This window comes from Nannospalax galili, unplaced genomic scaffold (genome assembly GCF_000622305.1).
Source record: "Nannospalax galili isolate Female #2095 unplaced genomic scaffold, S.galili_v1.0 scaffold115, whole genome shotgun sequence".
NCBI lineage: Eukaryota > Metazoa > Chordata > Mammalia > Rodentia > Spalacidae > Nannospalax > Nannospalax galili.
The window spans coordinates 6053879-6081563 of NW_008340588.1; the positions used below are offsets into that span (position 1 = coordinate 6053879).

The 27685-nt window shown below is 40.5% G+C and overlaps 1 protein-coding gene and 1 pseudogene across 6 annotated transcripts in view; both read right to left on the minus strand.

Annotated features, from left to right (window-relative positions):
- Myo1b (myosin IB) overlaps window positions 1-27685 on the minus strand; it is a 181346-nt gene that overhangs the window by 101002 nt on the left and 52659 nt on the right. For all 6 annotated transcript variants that reach the window (XM_029564750.1, XM_029564746.1, XM_029564749.1 and 3 more), the window contains exon 3: window positions 25556-25671. In XM_029564750.1, coding sequence (XP_029420610.1) covers window positions 25556-25671 — 116 coding nt within the window. The remainder of the gene's footprint in view (window positions 1-25555; window positions 25672-27685) is intronic.
- On the minus strand, window positions 8452-8596 carry LOC115070777 (annotated as a pseudogene).

Sequence of the window (27685 nt, forward strand, 5' to 3'; positions counted from 1 at the left end):
ATCTTACAGAAGATCTGTGTTCTGTTCTCAGCACCCACATGGTGGTTAACTCCAGTTCTAGGAGATCCAATGCCCTTTTCTGACCTCTGCAGGCAATACACACATGACACACTTACAGACATAAAGGCAAAAACACTCATACACAGCAAATAAAAATAAATTTTGATTCTAAAATAAAAAGGAATTGTACTTTCTTTTTCTACATTTAAACTCAAATTTCAAGTTCTCATCCCAATATACAGAAAACACTAAGCCGTGGTACAAAGAACAGTACAGCTCAGGCTTATCTTAAAAATGATCTACACATTTCTAAAAATATTTTATCAGCATTTCATTTTTAAGTTGATATACATTTATATATATCCTAAACATAAGTGGCCACAATCCTCTTAGTTGCATGACCTGGAAATGGCTTGTTCTACTGGCAACTAAATAGATAAACTATCACTGGGATGAATCACTTTAAGATGACATCTGTTCTGAAATGACAGGATCAGAGCATCAAACAAAAGCACAAACCCAGGCTTTAGAACAGGATATGACAAATAGGCTCTCAAAGCTCCTTCCTTTACAACCTTGCTGGTTTTCCAAAAACACCTCCCCACCCGCCTGTTTCACAGACTGTCTGACCAACCTCAGGGTACATCAGGTTCCTTGATATTTTGTAATGGCCACTCAAAAATAAACCTTAACCTTAATTAATTAAAAAAAATAATCTTAACAGTCAACTGTAACCACTAAGAGGAAAAGTCACAACAGTTCACATGTGTTATAGATATTTCAAGGAATGATAAAAAAAACTCCATATAATTAGACAAGAAACTCTTCTAATTCAGCATTCGATTTAACGTTCTCTATCTTAAAAGGTCACCAACTGGTTACAGAAAACAACTCATCTTGAACTGAGGATATTAACTCAGTGGGAGAGAGCTTGCCTATCACACATGAAGACCCTGGGTAAATAAGTACTAAATATGTAACTAATTAAATAAATAAATTCTTTTTTGTTGTTGTTTTTGTTTTTTGGTGTTTTCTTATTTATTATGTTTATTTTATGTGTGTGAGTGTATTGCTTGCATGTAGGTAGGTACATCCATGTCATGCAGTACCCTTGGAGGGCACTGGATCATCTGGAACTGGAGTTACAAATAGTTTTTAGCTGTCATGTGGGTGCTGGGAATAGAACCCAGGTCCTCTGCAAGAGCCACCTCTCCAGCCCGGTTTTGGGGTGGTTTTGAGACTGGGTCTCTCTGTAGCCCCAGTTGGCCTGGAAATCAATATGTAGACTAGGTTGGCCTCCATCTCACAGAGATCTGCCTGCCCCTGCCTCCAAAGTGCTGGGATTAAAGGCATGCACCCCCCCACACCCACATGCTTTTGAGATTTTAGGAATTTTATTTGTAATGCTCTTATGACAAAGAAGCTTAGGGTCATAGCCTAATTCTTTGGATCCCACTATCAAAATCATAATACAGACCTGCAAGAACCTCAAGTTTGCTGAGTCTCAACAGAATGGCCTGGAACCTGCTCAACAGAATGAACACCTGTTCTTCTACAGGGCAGATATGAAAGTGGGTTGGGCCAGTGAGTGGCTCTTTTCATAGGTAGATTGCCAGAGCCAGGTACAGGAGACAGACATTAGGAAGCAGATAATGGGTTTAGGGAGACTAAACTATCCCAGGAAGGAAAAGGACTGCGTTTAAGCTCTGAAAGCCACAACAAGGAAACATCTGCTTTTAGAGCCTGGAAGCTGCTCTTTGGAATTTAATAGCAAATCCAAGGCACTGATGAGGACTTCCTTCAGAAAACTTCAACTGCTTCAAAGAAAACAGGACCCAGAGATGTCCTGGGCACCAACAAGACACCACAGGGGGAAAGCCCTCCACAGCAGAGCATCCTGCCTGGGCTTGGCAAGATTTCCCAGCTTTCCATGGCATTCTTCATTCAAAAGCAGAGGCTAAATCTAGTTCTTTATCAGGCTTTGCTACCATAGAAGGGACATATCTTACAAAGAATGAAGTGTGGTTGGGTGCTACTACTGGATTCATCCCTTAGACTAACATGGAAGGGTATGCAGAGGCAGGAACAAGTTCATTCACAAGAGCATGGTGTCTCCCACCCCCATGTTCACCATGGATGAAACATTTACAGTGAGGGCTCTAAGGAAGAGGTCAAGAGAATCTGCCTGGAGAAGACTAAACTCAAACAGGTAGGATGCTCGGGTCCCCCTGCCCAAAGGGAGAAGATAATAGACACAACACTAAACTCCTAAGGGTGTTTGGAAAAGGGGAAAAAAAAAAAAAAGTGATTTTGAATGAAGAACGTCATGGAAAGCTGGAAAATCTGAGCTCCAAGCCATACACTAGGTCAGAGACTGGGAGGAAGCAGAGGGCTAGGAGGAAATTAGGTTATTTCCCATCCAGAAATGAGACCGAAACACACCTGACTTAGAGGAAAGAACAAATACACACCTGGGGTTTTAATTCAAATCCAGTAAGTCCTCAGGGTATTTTTAGTGTCTCTTTCAACAAAAGAATTCTAACAATCATCTTTTATTTATAATTATTCTGGATCTACAAGAAAAATCTTTCCAGTTGAAAGAAAATATAATTTAAATTTCCAACAAAAATGTTCCCAAACCTTAAATAATTTTGTTTATTGCAAAACAACTTATTTTCACAGTTTCTACAACTATCACAGGCAACTGAAACCTGGAAACACTTATCCCAGAAGAGATTCCTCAGAAGACCTTCCTAATCAACCTTCGCTTTCTTAAACTACAAAACACATTCTGATCTAAGGTCCACATTCCAAGTATTTAGGTTGTTTGGCAAAGTGATCCATTCATGTTTCCAGCATTCCAGTCAGTGTAAGCTACTCCACATCCTCTAACTCTGATGGCCCTGTGCAACTGCCAGCTGCAGGGGGCACAATGACAGAGACATCACAGCTTCACACTAGTAGGGTAGGCCACAGGACGGCCACTCACAACAGACAGCACTGAGCTGGGAGACCTCACAGGGCGCCATCTACTATGAAGGTGCAGAGAGATCTGACCACGATTATCATAGAAACACTGGATGGAGCTGGCATCAGAACCAGAACTCCCAAGGATGACACCTTGGATTCTTTAAAAAAAAAAGCTCAACAGAAAGGGAGTGCTGTAGTAGTAAAAGCTTACTGGCTTCCAGCTTTGGCTTGTTTGTTAAACCTCAGGGATGCAAGGGATGTACAGTGTCTGAAATGTAGGTGTTCAGTGAAAGACTGGAAGGCTAGCTGGGGCTAAACTTCTGGGTTTATGTTATAAATTCAGGGTCACAAATCTACTTACATTTGGAAGAACAGATAAGTAGCCACTTCATAGACAGCATAAGTTCTGTCCACTACCCTCCCCTCAAACTGTGGTTCTAAGGATTTCTACAATAACTTATCTGTTTTGCTCAGGCCCAGAGAGAAGCATCAGTAGCAAGCTGAGGATTTCTCAGCTTGCTGACAGGAGATTAAGGCAGCCCAGAGGCTCTCTCTCCTCCACAACCAGGGTTTAATATCCATCTAGTTAAATAGGATGCAAATTTGAGACAGAAACCTTTTATACTTCTACATAGGAAGGAAGTTCCTTTATGACACAGCCAAACCCATGTTCTGTTAAAGAGAAAATCAACTGGAGGTAAAGGGAGGGGTCAGAGGATCGAGATTCAGAGTTGGAGAAAGAAGTCCCCATCATAGAATGGCCAGGCTCCAGACTCAGAGTGACTTCAGCTTCTGATGTGGGCATGTCTTTCAAGATTCTCATGTCCTTCCTTTCCTTACTCCAGAGTCTGGACCCTTCTATGGGGACTTCAGCCATAAGGTGAGGAAAGTGCAAGATGCCAGGTCCATTCTGCCCATTATTTGGGTGCTATATTTTATTTATTTATTTTTTTTAAGTGCTAAAATGTCTGTACATCAAAAGTCACCATGAACGAATGAGCAGACCCAAAATGCTGTGGATCCACTCTGCTTGCAGACTGGTTTCGGTGGTTTTCCTCCTCAATGAAGGAGCAATTCCAAAACAGCAACAGGACACCCCCCCTGGAGCTTCCTGGCTTCCCACCACTCTGGGAGCCTGGCTAAGGACTTTGTGTCAGTTATGAGTAAATTGCCATGCCTGGAGCTCTAAAACATGGAAGATTTAAGACTGCTACACAGAAAGCGCTCTCACACAGAGGGATTCCACAAATGTTTGCATGGTTCCACCACACAAAGAACAGCTCCAACACATAGTACAGCTCCAAAAAGAACCCAAATACACATCTTTCAAGTATCCACACAGAAGCTTCAGTCATATCCCTATGTGTATAAGTAGCCATTAAATGACCAGAAACATCACCTGCCAGATTACATACACATTTGAGAGATGAAGCACTTGGATCCATAATGACAGTTAATATTGACCACCACATGTCTGCAGCAAGAAAAGGCATCTGATAAAAGATCCTATCCTTAAAGGCCAGCAACCTGTGAGAAACTACACTTAAATCTACATTAAGAATTTCAGAATAAAGAAAACACTGAAAGCTACCAACAATCCCACGAGAACAGAAGAGCAGGGGTCAAAAGGCCCTGGCAGAGAGGTGACTTATAACCCTGAGGTGCTCTGGAGACAGACATGGCATTAGCTATGCACAGTATCTATGTTTTATGTTTCTATTACAGAAAGAAGCTCAATGAAAACTTCCTTTATGAGTAACTAGAGAAGTCAAAACCAGCAAAGCGACTGCATAGAGCATCATTTCTTACCTGTGTGCAAAGATTACAAAGCAAGAAAAAGCAAGGCCTTTGCTAGAGTTACCTTTCCTGGCTTGTCTCCCTGATACAACACCTAACTCACTCTCAGAGCCTCTGCTTGCACCCCTCCAAAACCTCATTATATCCTTAGCATATGGCATCATCAGTTTGGAGGCCTTTTTATTTATAGCCTCTCTCCAATCATCTACTCAAGTGCCTGGCACAGTGTCTGGCACACAGTGTTGTTCAGAATAAGTTGCTGAAATGAAACCTAACACTGTCTTTCTCCCATTCATGAAAAAACTCAATGAAAGTAATATGTTATTTTCAAAGTTTGTTTGTTTATAAATTTTGGTTATTTACAAATGACCAAATAAAGGATAAATCAAAAGAAATGTTATTTAAATTTGTATATGTAAGTACACATTCACATGTTCAGAAACAAAAAACTCACTGGGTTTTAAATTCTTGCACAAAGACTAGAGCTTGCTGGCATATACCTGTAATAGAGCGCTTATGAGGTTGAGGTAGGAGTAAGTTCCAGGCCAGGCTGGGATATACAGAAAGACCCTGTCTCAAAAAGATAGAAGCAAACAAAAACGCTCAAAGTAGAAAGTTTCAAGAGAAATGGGCCTCTATTTTATACTCTAGCTATGATTCACTAAGATAATTTTTTTGAGATTCAGCAATTCTCCCTAAGGCTGGTATATATAAATGTGATTTGAAGACAAAGGCAAATAGTCACCTAAAATCTACTTTTTAAAGGCAGTCAAAGCATGGGTCACATTTGCACTAGTAACATTTTAGGGTGTAGCTTACTATGCTAATTCTTGAGCTAGAAGGCAAAAGCAATTAGAGTCATCTTCAGAGCTGGCTAATGAGAACATCCTGCTGTACCCTTCCTGCAGTTCCCAGAGGAGGATGCCTTCTCTGCAGCCCCACCCCCACCCCAAATAAAGTATGGTCCCTTCCCTATTCAGACAATGATCACTTTAAATCCATTTTCTATAGCCAATATTTTTCAAGTGACTGCAATCCTCCAGGACTCTACCCAGCATGGAGGAGGGGACGTGAACATGAAAACAAGGCTGTCCCTGCTCTTCAGACCCTCAAGGGTCTCCCTCCATCATGACCTCCTAAGCATTGTCCATCCCAGTCCTCCTCTGGCTCCCTCCAGCAAAAAGCCTCCATCAAAGAGGGGACAGAATTTCAGTGTTCTCCAAGAAAAACCACTGAGATTTGCAGAGGTAGGCACTGAAAGTATTTGTTAAAAATGAACTAATTCAACTTTAAAGACTCCAAATCTTCATAATGAATCCCGGGACACTGCCTAGAAAAGCTGTAGCAACAGCCCTCTGCTCTTCACCCTAGTGTCTTTCTTGCCTCTAAGATCTTATATGCTGATGAGTCCAGTCAATATTTGACATGTCCTAGAATCCTATCAGAGGACCCTCACTAGAGCTCTCTATATGCCAACAGCAAGATTAGCAACAAGGAAGAAAATCTACAGACTGAGAACAAAGCCACATATCACTAGAGTTTCAGAACTAGACATTTGTTAAAAGACCTTCCCTGCAATTTTTATCAACAGTTAGAGGACCTCATTTCCTCAAACTATTCCAGATCAGTGGTTCTGACCTTAAGGATAAAAAAGAACACATACCTACCCTTCAAATATGTGTACTGCCAATACCTACTGAGAAAATATCCATCTCAGCAGGAACTCCCCAGACACAAAGAGTAGGAAGTGTATGCATACCTACTTAAGTGTTTGATCATTATCGACTAGTTCCAGTCTAGAGAAATATTTTTGTCATATACCTTATAATCCACATGTATACAGAGATGAGGGGCCACATATTTCAAATAAGTCTTTCATATAGTTCATAAACTGTCATGAAATCATAACACTATTATTCAGTGTGTTTTAGATCTAGCTCGGTATGGTGGCCCACACTTACAGTGTCAGCTACTCAGGAGACTGAGAGAGGAGGTGCACTCAAATTCTGAGGCCAGTCTGGCTGACACAGTGAGACCTCATCACTAAATATACATAGATTTGTCTTTTATTGACAATAGAGTATGTGTTCTCTAGACTTGTATGAAAGAATACAACTTCCAGTGGTCTACAGATTCAATTTCAAAAAGAAAATAAACAGAAAACTGTCACAAAATTAGGAGATACTTGAAGGAAAAATCTGCAATCTGTCAGGTTTTTTTATATTTTTAATCAAGTCATGCCATCAACACTAGGCACTTGTACCAGTGGAACTCATCCTCAGATGAGGGACACACATCAGCATCCCCTGGGGACCTCATGCTTGCGTCCCCTCTCCCAGGATACAGATTCCAAGGGAATTCTACAGTGTTTCTACTCAGCAGTCCAGAGACATCTGAACATGCCTCTTTAAGACTTCACCATCCTCAACACTGGCTGTGCATATGGAAGCTTCTGGCACATTCTGAGCATTCTGGTCCCCTCCATGTTCAAACTGCTCTTGAGTGGTTCCTTACAACTGCACGCGCAGGCCTCTTATGAACACTATGCGAAGTGTAGCTGAAAACGAGTTAAACTTCCCATAGCCTTGCTCTTTCTAGATTATGTGTGGAAATTTTGGCGTTATGTCCCTATGTTATGACACTATGTTCTACAAGGAAGTTGTGGGAGATGTTCATGATAACATCCTGCATGCCCTAAGTCCCCTAAGAGAAATCTCCTTTAAACCCACAAGGAAATTTTTTCTTTCCTTAAGCAAACAACGCACTTTGATCCCACATGCAAAACTAATTTTATAACTGATCGCATTTCCTTTTTGCTTCCACTATTAGGAAATGAAAGTGGTATGTTCAAGTGCTACAGAGGACATCGTGGCACTAGCTTTCACTTGGGTCTCATCTATTTTTTACAATCCCTCTGCTCTATCTTTTAAAGACTATTTGATTTATTATATTGGCTGTAAAATAGTCAATTATGACTATGAGATGACAGCATAATTACTCAAATTATGTAACTGGGATTATGTGTCTGTACGTGGAGATCTGTTTTGTTTTGAAGGATAAAAAAGGAGATAGTAAAGGATGGATTTTCCCTGTAACACACAACCCCCCATTCTAAGCATAGCAAAGGGAGACAATTTCTCAAAATAATTTAATATTTTATTTATTTTTATTTTATGAGTGTATTGCCTGTATGTAAGTGTACCCATGTCATGCAATACCCACAGAGGTCAGAAGAAGTCATGAGATCCCCTGGAACTGGAGTTACAGATGGTTGTTAGCTGCCATGTGGTGCTGGGAATTGAACCCTGGTCCTGTGCAAGAGCAGCCAGTGCTCTTAACCACTGCTGAGCCATCTCAGAGCCCTTCCCCCCAAATTTTTTTCATTACCTTATAAGTCACCATTCAAAATCATTAACAAATCCTGGAAAATCTTCAGTGTACAATCAGATACATACACAGGTTTGCCAAATAAAGAGAAAACTATTTAAAATTAGAGCACCACTGAGTCACTGATGAACTTCAAAAGCCTGTTGCCCTGACTGGTGTCATGGAAATGTTAAGTCTCAATGTAACACTACTAAGACAGATTCTCTATCTCCTCACTCTGTCCACCATCAAACTACTTGAAACCATTCCACCTCTCTTACAAATATCCAGTATTTGCCTCTTTCCTTTATTTTTTTTCAGTCCCCCATTGCTACAAATCATACACTTGAGTTTCCCACGTTCAGAGAAATCATAGGGGTGGCACATCTGGAGTCAGGCGCATAAACCTGACCCTGGGAAAACCACCTTCATGATTATAGTATCATCCCTGCCAGGTAAGCATTCTTTTTCTTCTTTCTTGAAGAAAAAAACAAAAACAAACAAAAGCTTTCTATAGATTTTTTTCTGTGTTACTTCTTCACCATCCATCTGTGATCACAGCCATATTGGGAAAAATAATATAATTAAAGTTGTCCTTAAATACAAATCCCTGATGTAGAAGAAACTGACTTTTATTTATTCATCACCCATCTGGAAAGAGTTGAATCCAAAACTGTTAACACTGCAGTGGCTTAAGTTTCAAAGCTGGTTAGAACTACTTTGCTAAAATTTCCAACAGATGAATATGTGATAAATACAGAAGAGATCAGCATCTAATTTTCTAAAAATCTCAATAACATACTAGTTCCAAGAAAATCAATAATATGGGAATTGTACCAAATAGATCTACTGCAATAAACTATCAAGCATCTAGTCATATCTTCAAATAATCAAAAAATTAACTAATCGTATAAAAAATAGTAACTAATTTGACACTGCTAAAAACCTTTGTTCATAACAAACCATGAAGTTACTAGTGTCTATGAGGAACAGTAGTATGAGACAAAAGTAATAACAGTGGAAACATGGAAAATGAGCCAACAGCTTTACTTTTCCAGGAATGCATTTAAATAAGATTAAAATAAAAATATGGAAACACACTGTGATTACAGTTATTATAAGAAAAAAAGTTCAGAAATATTTTAAGAGCACTACCTTACTAACTTATACTAGTCTACGCATGTTTAAATTCATGCAAAAGCTTGCTTTACATGGCCCCCATGAGCTGAATCATCAAACAGTAACAACTATACCTAAATGATGTTGAAAACAAGAGACGGTATGATACAGTTACTACATCCCACTCCCATTCCCCTTCCTAGGCAGAAGGGAAGACTGTTTCACAGCTTCCTTTAAAGTTAGGTTGGGCCTATGTGAATGTACACAGGATGATGAGGAAGGCCCAAGCAAGCACGCTTTTTACCTCTATAACAACCTTAAAAGCCATATGCTCCAGATGTGGCAAGATAAAAGTGGCTTGGATACCTGAGTCACTGTGTGGAAGAGAGGTGACCCCTATCAGACTGGGTCACCATCCAGAAACAAACTTTTGTCATGATAAGCCTTGTTGCCCAAGCCTAACACTACTTTATCCTAATATCTTTATTACACCCCTTATATTCCATTATTATAATCTTGAGTTTCATCTACAACTGTGGAGACTTTGTCAGCAGTCAGCACAGAATAATAGCTGAAACCTAAAAACAAATATTCTTTGCGTATTTACCACACACCTAACACTAGGCCAACAAAGTAAGGCATAGTATCCTAAGGGCTACATAAAATGAGCCACTGGAGTTTGGATAAAAATATTAGAATTTCTATTCCCATTTCTTTATTTGTGATTTTTTAAATTTACACTTGTATATATGTTTCATAAAGTATATAATACATTAGGAAACTATTACTTGATTACAGATAAGGAAACATATGGGTGGATTTCAAGACCACTGATCTTGAAGTAACAAAGAAAGGATAATGTTAAAGATATTTACTCTTGCAAAAGCCCAGTACTTAAAGAGAAATAGTGAGACATATAACATAGTATAGCAAAAGTACCATAAAACTGTGATACAGTGTGTGGTATGGACAGCAGAGTTGGATACTGTGTGGCCTTTTAGGAAAAGGCTTCAAATGAAAGTGCTGTCTCAGATGCATCTTGAAAGACAGTTGAGCTTGGATATGAGCAAAAGAGAATGGTAAGTGCATCTGGGCACTGCAGCCCGGCAAGCAGGAACAAGAAGAGGCTGAGCCAGTCCTGAAAACTAACTACAGATATATCAATCTCAGCTCCATTTTCAAAGCCAGAATTTTAACTTAGAGCAGATTTTAATTATCAAAGTTCTACTCATGATCAACATCATCTATGTGCAATCATTTTTTAAAAAAAGTCCTGCAGTACAAAGAATAATAAAAATTTTCAGGCTGTAAAAATTATAGTACCGTAACTATGTGTGCAGACAAAGTATGCATTTCCCATCATAGATACAATACTGTTTGAATGAAAGCTGTGTTATGAAAAGGAAACAAATGTTCAAAGCATTAGATACCATTTTCTATGGGCTTGGGGAACAATGCCCAGAAAACAACCATGCACATATCCACACTTCCTCCTTCCTTATACTTAACATTTCAGGTAATGAGCAGCCAGAGCAGTGACTCACGCAGATCACGTAATCTCAATTAGCTACAAGTCTGTGTTCACCTTACATATTAGATCTTCACCATCTTGATACCTTAGTAACATGTTTTAAGTAAAACTCTGTGGCCTTAGGTGAGGCTCATGTTTTAAATGTCTGTTTTTATCCACTGTACCATTTACAAGAACGAAATATGTGTAAGCCTCTGCTAGCCAAAGCAATTACACACATAGAAGCAGCAGCTTCTGGGTAAACATGAGATAGGATCCAAGAGTGTGAGAATACCTTTTGGAAGCCATCAAAGCAATTCCTAAAGAAACACTTAAGAGCCCTTAGCAACCCAATTTCAAGCCTGCCTACACTTCCCAAACACAGAAGTCCACGCTGCAAACCATCAGAATCTTCCTTCTCCAGGGCCTGTCTAAATTCTTCCTGTAGAGCTACACACACGGGGCAAAAGTAGTAGTAAAGATATACTTTCCACCTTATTTCTCTATTGATAAATATTATGATATTAGACTAAGCCATCTGCATTATGATACTCTTTTCAGACTTCAAGTTGACCACCCATGCATTCAAAGTGTTGAACACTGGCATACAAAGGGGAAGATTTCACATACAAAGGAGTATACAAACTTTGTAGAAGTCAATCAGTATAATTTGAATCAAATGTTGCCCCTCCTGAATAACATTAAGATTCATCACTAATAGCAGTTAGAGGTTTTATCATAAAACATAAATGATTTACCATCTGTTTATACTTATAAGTTATTTCAACAGTAAGTCATTCATTAAATTACCACACATACACATTTGAGCATATTCATCAAGTCTGAAAATTTCCCAGTTGATGACTGAATTGCAAATGGCAATTCTTTCCAGACATATAAGCTTGTAATCCCAATAAAGCCCTTATCCAAATGACTCCTATGACTTTGGAATAACCTTCATAATTCTCCAGTCCTCCCAGTGACTCAAGCAGATTGGTATTTCAATGTTTTAATAAAATTTAAAACTAGTGCTACATGGAACTATCATCTCAACTCAAATACCTTTCCAAACAGCCTGGTTAGTTGTACTACCTCCAAAAATGGTATTTTCCTTTAATTTGTTATTAAGATAACAATGGCCACCTATTTTGAGAACTACTTAAGACCCAATGCAGGTGATATTTCTGGAGTCTCTGAACCCACCAATTTTAGGGGGTTTTCAACTCATGTCTTGTTCCTAAAGCATGTAGAGTTGGCCATGTGTCCACAGTTTCCCCATCTGTGGATTCAACCAACCACAGTTGGAAAATACTTAAGGGGGGAAAATATATTGAACATGTCAAAACTTTCTTGCCATCATTCTCTAAATAATACAGCATAACAATGATTTATATAGCATTTAAATTGTACTAGGTTTTATAAATAACGAAGAGATTATTTAAAATAAATTAATGGTAGGGTAAGGAGGGTCACAAGCCTGTAAGAGAGACTTGAGCATTGTCAGATCTGGGTATCTTCAGAGAGTCCTGGAGCCAAGACCCCATGGATACACCAAATGACTGCTGTGCATGGTTACATTATAATGGCATGCTTAACAGCCACACCCCACCTCACAACTAGACAGGAAAATGCTTAAAGACAAAGTTATGCCTTCTACACAGAATTTCTAACAGTAGGCCCCCAAATGTACTTATTCATCTGTAAGTATTTATGGGGTGGTTGTATCACACCAGGCTTTGTTGTAGTTGCTTTGGAAATATGGATATAAGAACTAACAAAGCCCCAGCTCTCATGGTGATGACACTACAACAGTAGACAGGCAGTGAAGAAACAAGCAAAGGAACACACAGTAACATGACAGGGCATAACAAGCCATGAAGAAAAGGAATCTGGGATGATGAGAAATGGGAGTAGAGGGCCTGCTGTCTTAGGTGGTTCAGGCAGAGCTTTCTCTGACAACTAAACCTTGCCTGGCTTAACAAGTCAGTCACTACGGGGGGAAGGACAATACGAAAAGTGCACAGCATGTTCTAGTAGCAACAAGAAAGTCAGTGGGACTGAGAAATGGGGCTGAGAAATAAGAACTGCAGTGGGAGAGGAGGACAGCACTGGGGAGACAAAACAGGAGTTTGAACAGCAAAGAAAAACAATTTGATGGACAACTTTGGAAAACATCACTCTAGCCAGCAACCCTCATATGTGAAGAAAAGATGATGGAGGAGACTACTGAAGAGATATGAAGCCAATTAAAGAGCATGGCTAGATGAGGGAGACCTGATGACAGCCTGGGTGTGGAAGGAGAGAATGGATCAAAAAGGTCTGAGCTATGAGTAAGCAAAGGGTGGTGTGGCCACCACCCAAGGCCAGGAAGAGGAGAGGGAGTGGGTTCAGCCCAAGTCTGAGCTAAAACTAAGTGTGCAGTGCCTCTGACACCTGGAGAGATGCCAAAGAGTTACGTGTGGCCAAACTACACTGAGGACAGAGGTCCAGCTAGAGATGGGAACCCAAGAGGCATCACCAGCACACAGCAGATATTCAGAGCCCCCACGGCTTTGTCTAAGTGGTTCTCACTGAGGAGAAAAAGTCATAGAGCTAAGCCCTTCGAGGCAGCACTGAGAGGAAGAGATGCATCCAGCAAAGATTCACAAGGCAGCAGCCCACAGGTGGGAAAAGAGGAATGCACAGACCCAAAAGCCAAACCTAAGAGTTTCAGGAAGGAGTTGGTCACACTGTTGGATGATAATGAAGGATTGATTGGATTTGATAACATGGAGTTGCAGGTGATCTTCACAACAGCGAAGGCTGGCAAGATGGCTCAATGGACAGAGGTGCTTGCCATTAAGCATGACAACCCGAGTTCAATCCCCAGAACCACACAGTAGGAGAGGACTCCCACAGGTTGCCATCTGACCTTTACACACACATAATGGCACACACACATGCACACAAATATACATATAAACGAATGCAAATTTTTAAATATAGAAAAATAAAAGAACTATTTTAGTGGAGAAGATTACAATTCAGTGAGTTTACTGAAAAAAGAGAGAGAAATCAGGGAGCAAGTATACTCAATTTTCTCACAGTTTTGTAATAAAGGGAAGCAAATAAATGGGGTGACAGCCCCTCTCTAACATGCATACTCATAGGGGTGGAAAAAGAGAAAAGTTGACCATGCAACAGAGAGGGGGACAATTCTAAGAGATAGATGTCCTTAAGGCTCTGAGTGGGTTGGATGGGACTGGGGTACACATGGAGGTGCTACTGAGATGGGAGGTGGGGAGCTAAATCTTCATCACACTCAAATGCTCCCTGGATAAAACTACTGGAGTACCTTAGACATCTCTGCTAAAAGGAGGGCCACTAGTTCAGGCTTCTATGACACCATTCAGAAACTCCCAAACTGCCCTGACTTCAGGAATCCAGCTTTCAGGTACTACGGAACAAGCCAGCTCAGGAGATGTGCACACATGTACAGTTCTTGCCTCAGGTACCTGGCACAGAACTCCTCAAACCCTTGGAATTTCCTGAGTAATAAGACTGTCTCTTATTCATAAAAAGGCCCTTTCACCCTCACCTGAGGTTATGCTAATAGATGACTCATGGGGGATGGGGGGATTTAGTAGCTTCAAGATGGGGTGTTCACCAGAAATATCCAGCCTGTGTTTAGATGGTGAGAACTTGTAGCCCATCTTCCCATCTCCAAGAAAAGAAGGGGTACTGTAAACAGAGATCAGGTTATAAAAACCTGAACAATGAGACTGACAGGGGCATGGAGGGAATTCTAATTGGTGAAGATGCTGATGTGCTGGGAAGGCAGTGCTCCTGGAGGGCATGGAGGCTCTGGCCCACACCATCACTTCGCCCTGTGTACCTCTTCCATGTCACTGCTCTTGAGTGCATTCTTAACAATAAACCAATAAATGTTAAGTGTTTCCCTGAGTTGTATGAGAGGTTCTAGAAAATTCTCAAGACAGAGGGGGCATGGAGGCTATGGAAGTCCCTGAATCTGTGGCTACTTGGACAGAAGTTTGACTACCAGGGCATACCATTTGTGGCTGGCAGCTGAGGTTGGACAGTCTGTAACCTGTGAAGTCTATGTTATCTCTAAGTAGTTGAGAGTCAGAACTGACTGAATTGCTAGACTCACAGCACTATAGAATAGACTGGTATAGGGGAAAACCACACACTTGGTGTCAGGAATGACATTAGAAACTCCACATCTATGGTTAGATTTTGGAATTTCATGGCAACTGATGGCAGAATAATCATCTCAACACCAAACTTTAAGAGATCAGGTCCAAGGAACAAAAGAACAGGACAATAAACCCTGAACTCTTAAAAACTGACATGTCTGACCAACTATCCTAATAGCAATAGTCAACACCTGAAGAAGAAGTTCCAAGCAACAGAGCTGGCAGGCAGAGACTCACAGACAACAGAACACAAGTAAGTAACTACCCAAAGACTCAAGTAGCTCCACACTGAAATTCACACACCACAGAGGTCTTCAAAGACCACCTAAAACCTTTCAGAAGAAGATTCATACCCTTGTAATTTCTGAGTGACTGCGCACATGTTGAAGGAAGGGGTCCAGTATTAGGAATGGAAGGTTTCATGCACACTATCTCCCCTAATTCAGCAAACCACTCTGCCTTACACTGAGAAGCAGGGAGCATGGAGTGCAGGGAAGAAGTCCCCATTCCATGTCCGTGACAGAAGGACAAGTGGAGCCAAAGCTCTTCCAAATCCCCACTGCTGCCTTTCGAGGCTGTCTCCGGACTACTCCATCTTCTCAGGAACTGCTCAGTATCTGGATCCCGGAATTAGAATTGTGATTGCTCATCACTCCCTTTTACCCACCACCTTTTCAGATCAGTCTCTGTGTTCGATGGATTTGCCTCTGAAAAGTCCTTGTCTAAAGTTACCAGGTTCCTCAACCTTGTGCTCCGAGTCCTCACCTTGTACCCTCAGAGAGTCTGCATCTTAAGGCTGAGCTTCTCCAGGTTCCTTCTCTGCCTAGTGTGAATTCTTAACAAACTCTCTTCCTGCCCAGGTTGGCCTTCCTCTTCTCACTTCTCTCTCCCCTACTTGCATTCTGTATTCAATCCGGGGAAGCACATGAATTTATATTAGCGACATGCCATGGGGTTGTCTCCCCTGCAAACCTCTGTATCTGCTATACCCTCTACATAGACAGAACATTTTCTCCCAGCTTATCACATGGCTGGCTCTTTACTCCAAAGAGGGTACTAATACACCATTATCTCAATAATCTCAATAAGGTATTCCCTGGCTACTCCATTTAAACAGCAAGCTACACAGACCCCATGCCTCTTCCCTGCTGTTTCCCCTAGTCACTACCTAAAACATTACTTATTCCATTTACTTCTTTCCTGTGTCATCTCTATATGGTAGAATTAAGCCAAGAGGGCCGAGACTTCTGTTTTATCCCCAGAAGCTGTAATAGTATACAGTACATAGCAGGCATTCAAATAGCATGCCAAATGATAGGAGTCAACACTGTTCCCTCTGACTGCAAAAGTCTTTTCCAGGCCTGGAATTCTATTCAATATCCATATAACAAGTTTGTTCCTCAAGAGTGCACTGTGCCACCTCCTAACATCTCCAGAAGGCCATGCCATTACTGCCACACTCAAACATTTAGTAAGAGCAAGGGGAGCTATCAGTAATAATACTAACACAGGAAGAACCAGGACATGTTCCTGCCTTTTGTGGCCTTTTTTTTCTTCCTTCTGTAGCTATTGACTTACTGATGTCTCCTGAACCAGGCTGTGCATCCTTAAAGACAAATTAATCTTTGTATGAGTAGCACCTTGCACATACCATGGATGCCTAATCATGTTTAGCAAGTGAATGCTCAATTTCTTCCACTTGACAAGTTGGGATCCCTGAGTCAGGCTGCAATGGGAGGAAAGCACTGGGACCATGAAGAAGCAATAAGTCCCCTTTTGGGGCTGGCATAGTGGAGCCTATTCCTCTTTACATGGGTTTCTACCACTGTGACATGATAGCCCCAGTGTCTGCTCTTAGGTCCCAGTCTCCTGAATGCTATTCTAGTTTTGTTGATTTCCCTAGAACAGATCAGGACTGGTGTTGACCTGCCCCAGGCCTGACAAACTCACACATCCACATTGCTCCCTGTCCCCCCAGTCACAGAAGTCTCAGCCACAGATGACAGCAAAGATTCTTATTTCAGCAACAAAGGGATAGAGGTGGTGCCTTCCCTAGCCTCCCTGAGAATATCCTGTCTAGGAAGGGCTCCCCCCAGAATGTTCCAACTGTCTGTGGCAAGAGTGAAGTACTAAGCTAACCCTTTTCAAGGCAGGGGCCTTGGCCACTCCTCTAATGAAATGGAGCACTGTCAGACTGTTGCAGGACTTCACAGAGCCTTCAGAAACCAGCAACAGTCTGACAGGAAGCAGCCGGTTTTTCTGGGAACTAAACTTTTCCCTTTAAGCATCATTGAAACTACCATGTATGCTAGTGAACGTATGTTCCACTTCACAAACAGCCTTTTTGAGATAAGGTCTTTCAAATCTGAGACAAGCATTTAATGAGAAACAATAAAACTTCTCATTAGAGGTCTGCAAATTAGGATTCTGAGACTTCCTGGGACATACCAGAAACACTTTTCTACCCATAAACATATTCTGACAGCACAACAATTTTCCTAATAAAAGTATTTGTTTGGTATCCCACTGACCTTCCTTCCTACTTTTAGCTTGGGGAATTCAAAGTCTAAAAAAGTAATAATTAGCAGAGGTCTCCCTGTGCCCAAAGATGGCTACTTAGAAGCTACTTTTAAAGTAGCCTCAGGAGGGACTGGCACGATGGCTCAGCAGGTAAAGATGCTTCCCACCAAACCTGTTGGCCTAAGTTTGATCCCTGGGAACCATGTGATGAAAGGAGAGAACAGACTTCTGCAAGCTAGTCTCCATGCATGATGTGGTATACCAACCCCAAATAAAATAAATTATAGAAATTTTTAAAAAGTAGCCCAAGGAAATCAAGACACCTAGGGAAAAGCTTGAGATTCAAAGGAGGTAAGTTCAACATGAAGAGCATTTTTAGAAGCTGAGGATGCACTGGGCCAAAAGACATGTCCTGCCATGACCCAGTATCAGGAAGCTTTCAAGGTAGCAGCTGATCTTGACCATCACATGGCCACTGCAACTACAAAAATGATACTAGTCTTTCTGAGACGAGAACTTTTCTAATCCTTAGTTATCCAAAACCAAATAAATATTTCCAAAGATGGAAGGCACACATGGTATCTGACTCCTGATTATTTGGACCCATGACAGTTTCGTGTAAATAGAAGAGGACAATTTTAACCTTTTTTTTTTTTTTTTTTTTTTTCGGCCTTTTGAGGCAGGGCCTCCCTGTGGCCCCAGCTGGCCTGGAACTTGTTATGTAGACCAAGCTGGCCTTGAACTCACAAAGATTTGCCTGCCTCTGCCTCCCAAGTGCTGGGATTAAAGGCATGCACCACCACACCCAGCAATTTTAACTATTTTCGAGATGGCATTGTTACAGATGAGATGTTAATTTAAGTTGTATGAACTAGAGAGTAAGTCGGCACTCTGGTTCCTTCCTGCACAAGTTACTCATGCAAAGCCTCAGATCATAACCTGCCATCTACTAGCTTAGACTGTGTCAGAGAATGGCCCCAGAGATGCATTAAGACACCATTGCAAATGATTGTTTTTTCTTTCAGGAGTCTCCCTCCTCCCTTCCTCTTCCCCTTTTCCCTGTAACGGTAGTGGGCTCAATTTCAACCTCTGAACAAGTCAGAGTATTATCTCCTTAATGAAAATTAGAATTTTGTTTTGTTTTCTTCACTGTTGTATCCTGGTGCTTAAAAGAGTGCCTGGGGCACTGCAAGAGCTCATTAAATATTTGCTCAGTCAATGAATAACTTTTCTAAGGCAGTAAGTAAAAAGCATGATAGATAGGAAAAGATAAACCTTTTTTTCACATGTGGTGTTTTAGAAGATACTAGAACAACTGAAGGTTTAACTGTTCTAAAAGTAAAGTGAGAGAAAGAATACAATATACACACGGGCACTCACGTACACATCCTTTAGGGAAAGACCTCCACACTCACTTATACAAGCAATCATTACAAGAATTTAGGACCTAGTTGTCACAGAGGTCTTAATTATAGGATTTTAGCTGTGCTATAAAGAAAAATATTGATATATAAAAGTCTCCTACTGAGCACTCTTAACCTAAACTCTGTGTACACAACTACAACATTTCTACATTCTGAGATATAATCAAAATGCTCTTCATAATGTTTATCTGGTTCACCTTGAGTACAGTGAAAAGATAAGAGGGTGAACAAGTACTGGGAACAAACAAGCACCCTTGCAGCGACAGTCTAAGGACAATAGCATATGGTCCTAAAAAATGAGTTTGGCATAGACATGGGGGTCAAAGATTTCAGGGACACGTCTGGACAACTGACATAAGCACCACCCAAACTCCACCCACTCATGACTTCTCCATTTTCAAGTGAGAGTCAAAAGAAAAATTTTCAGTCTTAAGTCATTTTTCTAAATTTACAAAATTTCCACTTACAAAAATGGAAAAACAACTTATTTCAAATCGTACTTATATCTTACTGTAATGTAACAACACACTTTATTCCAGTTCAAGAAAGACAGGTTTCTGCTCTATCCTGGGTTGGGCCCCCCAGGGAGGGCTGCTGGCAGGTGCCACGATACACGTTTTTCTTTTTAGTGGCAAGTACCTTCCAATAGCATGAACAGATTGAACCAACCGCAAATACTTAGGACATCATAAAAGTATTTGAGCTTATCTTTTAAAAAGTATTTTATTTGTTATTTTTATTTTACACATATGAGTATATTGCCTACATGTGTGTAAGTGCACCCACAATGTGCAATGCCATCCATCAGAAGAGGGCATCGGACTCCCCTGAAACTGGAGTTATAAACAGTTCTTAGCCACCATGTAGGTGCTGGGAATTGAGCCCAGGTCCTCTGCAAGTACAACCAGTGTTCTTAACCATCGAGCCAACTCTCTAGCCCCTTTAGCTTACCTTTTTATAAAAAATGAAAAATACTTCTCATTATAGTGCATGACATTATCCTCCTCAATATCCTATAAAGAACAATTTGGTTTCAATTAAATCTCAGGAAATAAAGAAAAATGTGATGAAAAATATTTAAAGTCTCTTTTGCTTTGTAGTTATTGAGTTCTTAAAAGAACAGTGAGGACCACACAGATGAGCAGGGTTAATTTCTGAGACTATAGAAGTTTCTATCTCATTCAAAGGATGAAGGGCACAATTAACTACAGAGAGAAAAGTTGGTAGGTAAGGTGGTTCTAATAACTCAGAGGCAGGATTACAAAAGATCAGATCAAGTGATGAAATAGGGTATAACAACGGGCACAGGGTACAGGTACAAGACACAAAATGGAAGACAAGAATAGCTGTTCTCAAAGGTTAGAGCTGGAGGAGAAAGCTAAAGCTGGACAGATGATCTTGAACACTGGGCCAAAGAACTTGGAAGTTTAGTCAAGTAGTAATCAGAAGCCCATGAAGGTTGCCGAGAAGGAAAGTAACATGGCCTGATTACAACAAGATCTGAGGGTTCGTGGATGATAAACTGCATCGACCACAGCAAGGTCAAAAGGCAACCACCTCATAAAAGCCCAGTGGGTCTGGTAACTAAATACACACATGTGTGCTATTCCAGTGCAGTTCCCACTAAATGGGAGAGGCCAAGACAGTCAGATCGACCCCATATATGAAGTTTGGCAGTCTGAAGCAGAAATCCAGCTATGGGGTTGTATAAAATATACTAAGTGCTCCTTGGGATACTTTTATAAAAATTCTTTATTTTCAAACACTTTAAAAATCACATTAGAACAACATTCTCTATGCAATTAGAAAAACAAACAGTATAGACTGTGCCACCTAGCAGAGCCGCATCTCCCTGAGGAGGCCACCCAAGGAACACTGCGCTCAAAGGCATAGCTCTATACAAAAGGGGGCAGAGCTCAGAGAAGGACGGGAGCTGGAGAAGGGAATGGTAATCCCTTCAAAGGAATGGGACATTTAAGGAACCCAAAACCCTACAAATGGCAACAGCAAACTGATTTTGAAAGAAATTTGGATATGAGATCATTCTATTTTATGTTATCAACTTACTCATTTTCATTAGCTACAGGTCGTATACTTACATGGAAGGTAAATATTTTAACTGAAATTTAAGAAAGATAAAGTTGAGACACTTTAAAAGACCTGAATTTTAAGAAAAATACTTGGATGCTTTTGCAGACTATCAGAGAACAGCTACTCAGATTCTAAATATAATTTGGTGTAAGTTAATTGGCAGAGTTTTCAAAAGGTATCACCTGAGCAGCTGTTTACACTGTTTTCCGTTCAAACTGAAAACAAATTCCTCTTTTGAATTTTTAAAAAAAATTATTATTATTACTGTGTGTGTGTGTGTGTTTACATGATGTATATGTATGGGTGTGCACGCCATGGCACATGCATGGAGATCAGTCAGAAGATAACTTTGTAGAGTCATTTCTCTCCTTCCAAACCTTTATATGGGTTCCAGGTATTAAACTCAGGTCAAACAAAGGTTTGTATGGCAAGCATTTTTACCTGCTGAGCCATCTCACTGGCCCAGACCAAATGGTTGAAAAAATTACAGTTAAGGTACATTCAAAGCCTGAAGTCATCTTGTATCACAAAACTGAACTGAGAATGCCAGGCTACTTGTAGTAGGACCCTCACTCAAGACACTGACAAAAGTGGGCATTCACAAGGAATAATGTAAGATACATACATTAAAGAAAGTGAGAAATGCCCCACCATGGAGGAGACCATGGTTAGAAAGAACATATGACAAAGTGTCACATCTTATTATTATAATTACCACTGTTAATGGTAGCAGCAACCGTTTACCACTGGGCTATGGAAGATCTCATGCCAATTACTATATACAGATCAGATAATTAGACTATTTAAGTATCAAATAAATATTTATCTCTTGCAAAAATCCTAAGCTAATAACATTGAATAGAGCAAATTACTTCATTTCTCTGAGTTGAAGCTCCTTCAAGTAATTTGCTCAAGATTACACAGCTTGTAAATGAGAGAGCCGAGATGTGAATGCAAGCACTATTCAATATATTTTTACTGCCCCACCCCTACATTCCAGATATTACTAGTAACTAATACCCTGTAAGCAATAGCTGACCTGGCAGGTGAGTTTGACGTTAGTCAGATAATCCCTAAGCAAATGCTAAACTGTTAACTGTGACAAAAGCAACAAGCCCAGCATGGGTGGAGAAGAGAAAGAGAAGCTCTAGAATCATCTGAAATTTGAAGGATGAGTTGGAGCTGCTTTGGGGCAGAGGGAGGGCAAAGCATTCCAGGCAGCAAACCCAGAATATGCAGAGATGCTGCAGTGGGAAGGAGTGTGTGGCAAGGATAAGGACCGAAAGAGCAAAGTCAGACGAGAAAGGCTGACAGGAAGCTGGCCAGGACACACCACCAGTTACAGTCCATGCTGCATGCTGCCTACAGGGTATGTGGGCTGTGGTGAGAATTTTTAGTTTGTCCTCAACACACTGGGATTTCTTTATTGCTGATGATGACTGCTTTCCTTGGTGACAAGGGGTGTACCAGGGAACCAGTGCCATGTTGCCTCCTACAGGAATGGTTCAGAGGCAGAAATAAAGATGGACAGTCCAAAGCATGTTCTAGAACAGACGCTGACCACATACCAAAACACTGCCAACATGGAGATTGAAACTGCAAATGGAAGTGTGGGTTGTAGGGTAGGCAGTGGAGGTAAGACAAGGCATGATTACGGTTACTGAGGAGGGTGTGCTGTACAGGAGCACCAGCAAACCAATGGAAATACACAGCAAGCAGCCCTGTGGACAACAGTGTGGAGCCCATTCCTGGGTGAAAGGAAGGTCTACCTCACACCAAGGCTCCACCACAACCAGCTGTGACCATTTCCCCACTTATACCTCAATGGCTTATTTTGAAAATAAAGTGAGTTATAATACATGTAAAGTATTTAGGGTACTGCCAGCACATCTAAATAACTCAAGAAGAACCTGTACTATGCTTAGTATTATTACTATTATGGTGCAAGATCAGGATTTGCAATAAAAAGTTTAAATAGGGAAGAAAACCATTTGCAAATATATATCCATCACAACATGTTCTCAAATGCCACTGTGTATAAGAACCATTCAGAAAGGTTGTGGAAAGCCAGAAGTAAGGCCTAGCAAAACAGTTTGCCCAAGTCCCTGGGGGATTCTGGCAGGGTTTTTCCAAGCACAATGCTGTAAGCAGGGTCCCAAGGCCTAAAATTAAAAAATAAATATTCAGGTATCAATAAAACACTGCAAGGGTACTAGAGGAATAATTTTATAAAATCAGTTTCAGACTTTATTTTTCTTAAGGCACAATGAGATTAGACCAATGGCAAAATGTACTTCTAGAGGAAAACTGAATCATCAAAACTTACTCGATGGGCAAAATACATACATAGCGCTCAGTTTTTAATAACTATTTCAATATTTAGTTCCAAACAACCCCACATGTCACTGTGAGCTGCATTACCAAGAGAAACCAAGATACACATCTAGATAGTGGTATACAGAGAGATATAGAGATATATCGTAATTATAAGAGCTCGTTTTATTTTTATCAAAAGTGAGGGTCAACTTTTAATCATAGAGAGAAATCACAACTAAGACTTTCACTTTAATTCAGGTTTTTCCACTTTTGTTTCCAGGTCCTTGACATCGGCACCACTGTGCTTGTGAGCAGACAGTTCTGTCATCTGGGAGTGCTGTGTGCACTGAAGGATGCCCAGCAGTATCCCTAACCTTTACTGACCAGCAGTACCCTCCTACCTATGGTGTGACGATCAAAGATGTCTTCAGACACCATCAATTTCTCAAGCCCTGACTGGAGATACTACTTTCCTTAAAAAGACTATGGGAACCTAGGGGCTGGAGAGATGGCTCAGTGGTTAAGAACACTGGCTGTTCTTGCAGAAGACCCGGGTTCGAATCCCAGCACCCACATGGCAGCTAACTGTCTGTAACTCCAGTTCCAGGGGATCCAACAGCCTCTTCTGTCCTCCGCGGGCACTGCAGGACATGGGTGCACTTACCTACATGCAGGCAATACACGCATACACATAAAATAGAAATAATAAATTTAAAAACAAAAAAAAACGACTATGGGAACATTTGAAGCATAGGATTGGAACCTCTTCCTTTTCAAAAGCCACCCTCCAACATCCCCATGGTCAAGTAATCCTCTCCTCAACCTAAACATTTTCTGAATATCTCCTCATCAGCATTTCTGTTCACCAGAATGTACATGTATATACATTTCATGACCAGGTCCAGTTGCTTTCAACAAAGTTTTTGGAGAGAGGACAATGCTGCTGCTAAAAGGTAATAGTAATGGTGACACTGAACATAGCAAAGTCTTACAGGGCCCCTGACATTCCTCAAGGCATCTTTGCATACATTAGTCCCAACCCCAGGTATTCAACAATAGTTCCCAGAAATCTTAAATCTACAGTCAACCGTTTATCACATAAAAGCATTTTATTGCATCTAACAACCCCCTGCAAATCACTAGGCATTACTTAATGCAAGTGAAAACATCAAGACTTCTGGTAAAGCACTCATATACCCTCAGAGGAGGGGCAGGAAATGTTTCTGCCTAAGCAAAAACTGGAGACGCCTGAGGCTCTCGAATCATTACACAACTTGGCCCAACCAGGATCTTTCTCTTTCCTTTTCTTTTTACTGGAAGTGGATGTGAGCCTGTGAACAATGAACCAACCCTTTGACTATCAGTGAATGGGATATAACTGGAAAAATAAGAAGGTTTGCTGTTCTTGATGATTTCCTGATAGATGATAGATAGATAGATAGATAGATAGATAGATAGATAGATAGATAGATAGATAGATAGATAGATGGGTTGTTTTTTTTCCCCCCTTCCTCAAACATTTTTATGTGGGCAATTAAAAGTCCTAAGCTAGGATCTAGTAATCTAGTTCTGTCATTGATCCAGCAAACCTAAGAAAACTTGTCTGGGGTTACTTTTGTCATTCAGACCAGAAAACAAAATTCTACTGGTATAAGGTTACCAAATCATTCCAATATCTCTTCTGCATGTCAGCTTTACTAAGTCATTTTCGAGAAGTAGAAAAAAGGAATCTACAGGCTCTGGGGACGAGCCTTCTTCAAAGAAAACCAAGCACATGGCTGAAATCAGGAAGGTAAGTCAGTGCCCTGTACACGCATCTGGTGAGCAATACCCTTGGAAGTTATACAGAAAAAGTACTGTTGGCCTTTTTACCCAAACATCATCATATAACCCAACACTTGGGGGTCTTTATTGGCCCAAAAAGATAATGAAAATGTTGGCTGGACTTTTAATAAACAATGCACATTCCTGTTTTATGTGAAAAGCTATCAGCAGCTGCTACTTACACAAGCTTTTTAGCAGACATTATTTCACACACTCAAGTATTCTGCCTTTTGTTAAAGCATTAACTATTAACACTCAAGTATTCTGGTTTATTTTAAGACACTGACTATTAAATTCTCATTTCTTTCACTGATTTAAAAAACTGGAAAAAAATTCCTATGATTCAAGGAGACAGCTGCACACATCTGTCACCATGCATTTCTGGAATAAAACGGAAACACGAGTTTTCAAACCATACTTACATGTGAGGGCTCAGTTCATAAAAATTTCTATTCCTGTAATCTTCCACTTTCTCAGGTGAATAAATGGGCAAGGACCGGTAGGGGTTAACCGATATAACCACACTTCCAATGTATGTCTGTAAATAAAATAAAATAAAATAAAATATACTAATGCTACATAGGATGCATTTGAGTATCTTAAAGTTAAATATCTCATGGTTTCAAGGTTTTAAAACTCACACTTATTCTCTGCTTCACCACTGATTTTACGTATTTCAAGAACACAGTCCCTCTCCGAAGATGGGTGGTCAACGGTGCTTGTTCATTTGGCTCATAAATGAAAACCACTGATTTGTATGTTGAAAAATTTTCATAATAAACCTCTAATTACTTTATGATTCTGGACAAGAACTCTCCAAAGCCCTTGTACTTCGTAACTACTGCTGACACACACAGGAGTCACACAAGCCCAGATGCTGGTTACAGCTAGTGCTTCTTTCTCTCTCCACTTTCTGCTTCAAAGACAGGACCTATAACCTAATCACCCAAACCATACTCAGACCTAGAGCAAAGGCCCTCGCTCTGGCACTGCCCTTCAACAGCCTGGCATTCTCTACAAGCAGTTCAGATCACACACAATTCAGTATTGGACTCACACTTTTCCCTTAGAAATATACAAACGACATGATTTCACATTGGTATCTAATGCACAGTGGTAGCAGAATTTAAATGTGCTTTCTGATGGGAAGTACATTTAATGTTGAATTTACATTTAATGTTAAATTTCAATGTAACTTCTGAGGGATTTGGCGCTGTACTGTCACAGATGCTAGCTGACGCTTATCACTGCAACTTGGAGCTCTATCTCTTTCTACTTCAACCTTCAATTCCTGTCAGCTCCAGTATGCCTGGCTTAGTTAATTTCACACAATGCCACAAGTAATAGTTGCTTAATGGCAAACTCATGTAGGCAGTTTTGTTTTCCTTTGTCTCAACATCATGATAGAAGGAAGAAAAAGACATGCCAATAAACTGCGTATGTGATAAAATTTTGAAAAGCAGGCAGGCAAGATGGCTCAGAGGGTAAAGGTAAGATGCCACCAAGAACTGAATTTGAGACCTGGGGCCCACCTGGTAGAAGGAAAGAACTGATTCAACAAGCTGTCTTCTGACCACTACACACACCCTACTGCGTATTATGAGTACACACACACACACACACACACACACACACACACACACACACACACAATGTAATCTAAAAAAATTTATTTTTAAAGAAAAACATTGCGAAGGAAACAACGTGGGGTGGGGCCCAACTGCAGGGAGTCCCATCTTTCCAATATCATCCAACACAAGTTACAATTTTTAGGACAGCTTTCCAGCATTCCCACCGTTGAGTTTCAAGGAGATAAAAATTGAACAAAATAGAGAATAATGAAAAAGAAATGATTTGAAATTTTTATGAGTCACAATGACTTTAACTCTAAAAATTTTTCACCAACATAGAAAACAAATGAAGTCATTTTTGCATGTTTTCAACTTATAAGGGCATAGTCTCATCAAAAGTGGACAAGACCAGTTTTAAAAACACATTTCTATACACATTCTATTATTAGGACCCAATTAAATCTGACAAAGGATAGATAACTACCAGTCCCCTAACTGGTCCTGGTAAGACAAGACTTTCTCAAAATCGTTTGCAATAGTCCTTACCTACAACTCACTTGGGCATGTCGATGGGATGCTGATGATGGAATAACTGTCTGAAGTACTTCAGCTAATAATTACAGTCAATTACAACAAAAGACATGAAAACATAGTTAGCCACTGCTTATACCTTCAATATTTAGTGATTAAAAAATGAGAGATGGCTCAGCGGTTAAGAACACTGGTTGTTCTTGCAGAAGATCCCGGTTTGAATCCCAGCACCCACATGGCAGCTAACAACTGTCCGTAACTCCATTCCAGGGGATCCGACAGCCTCTTCTGTACTCTGTGGGCATTGCATGACATGGGTGTACTTACCTACATGCAGGCATACACTGGGTTGTGGTGGCACACACCCTTAATCCCAGCACTTGGGAGGCAGAGGCAGGCGGCTCTCTGTGAGTTCAAGGCCAGCCTGGTCTACATAGTGAGTTCCAGGAC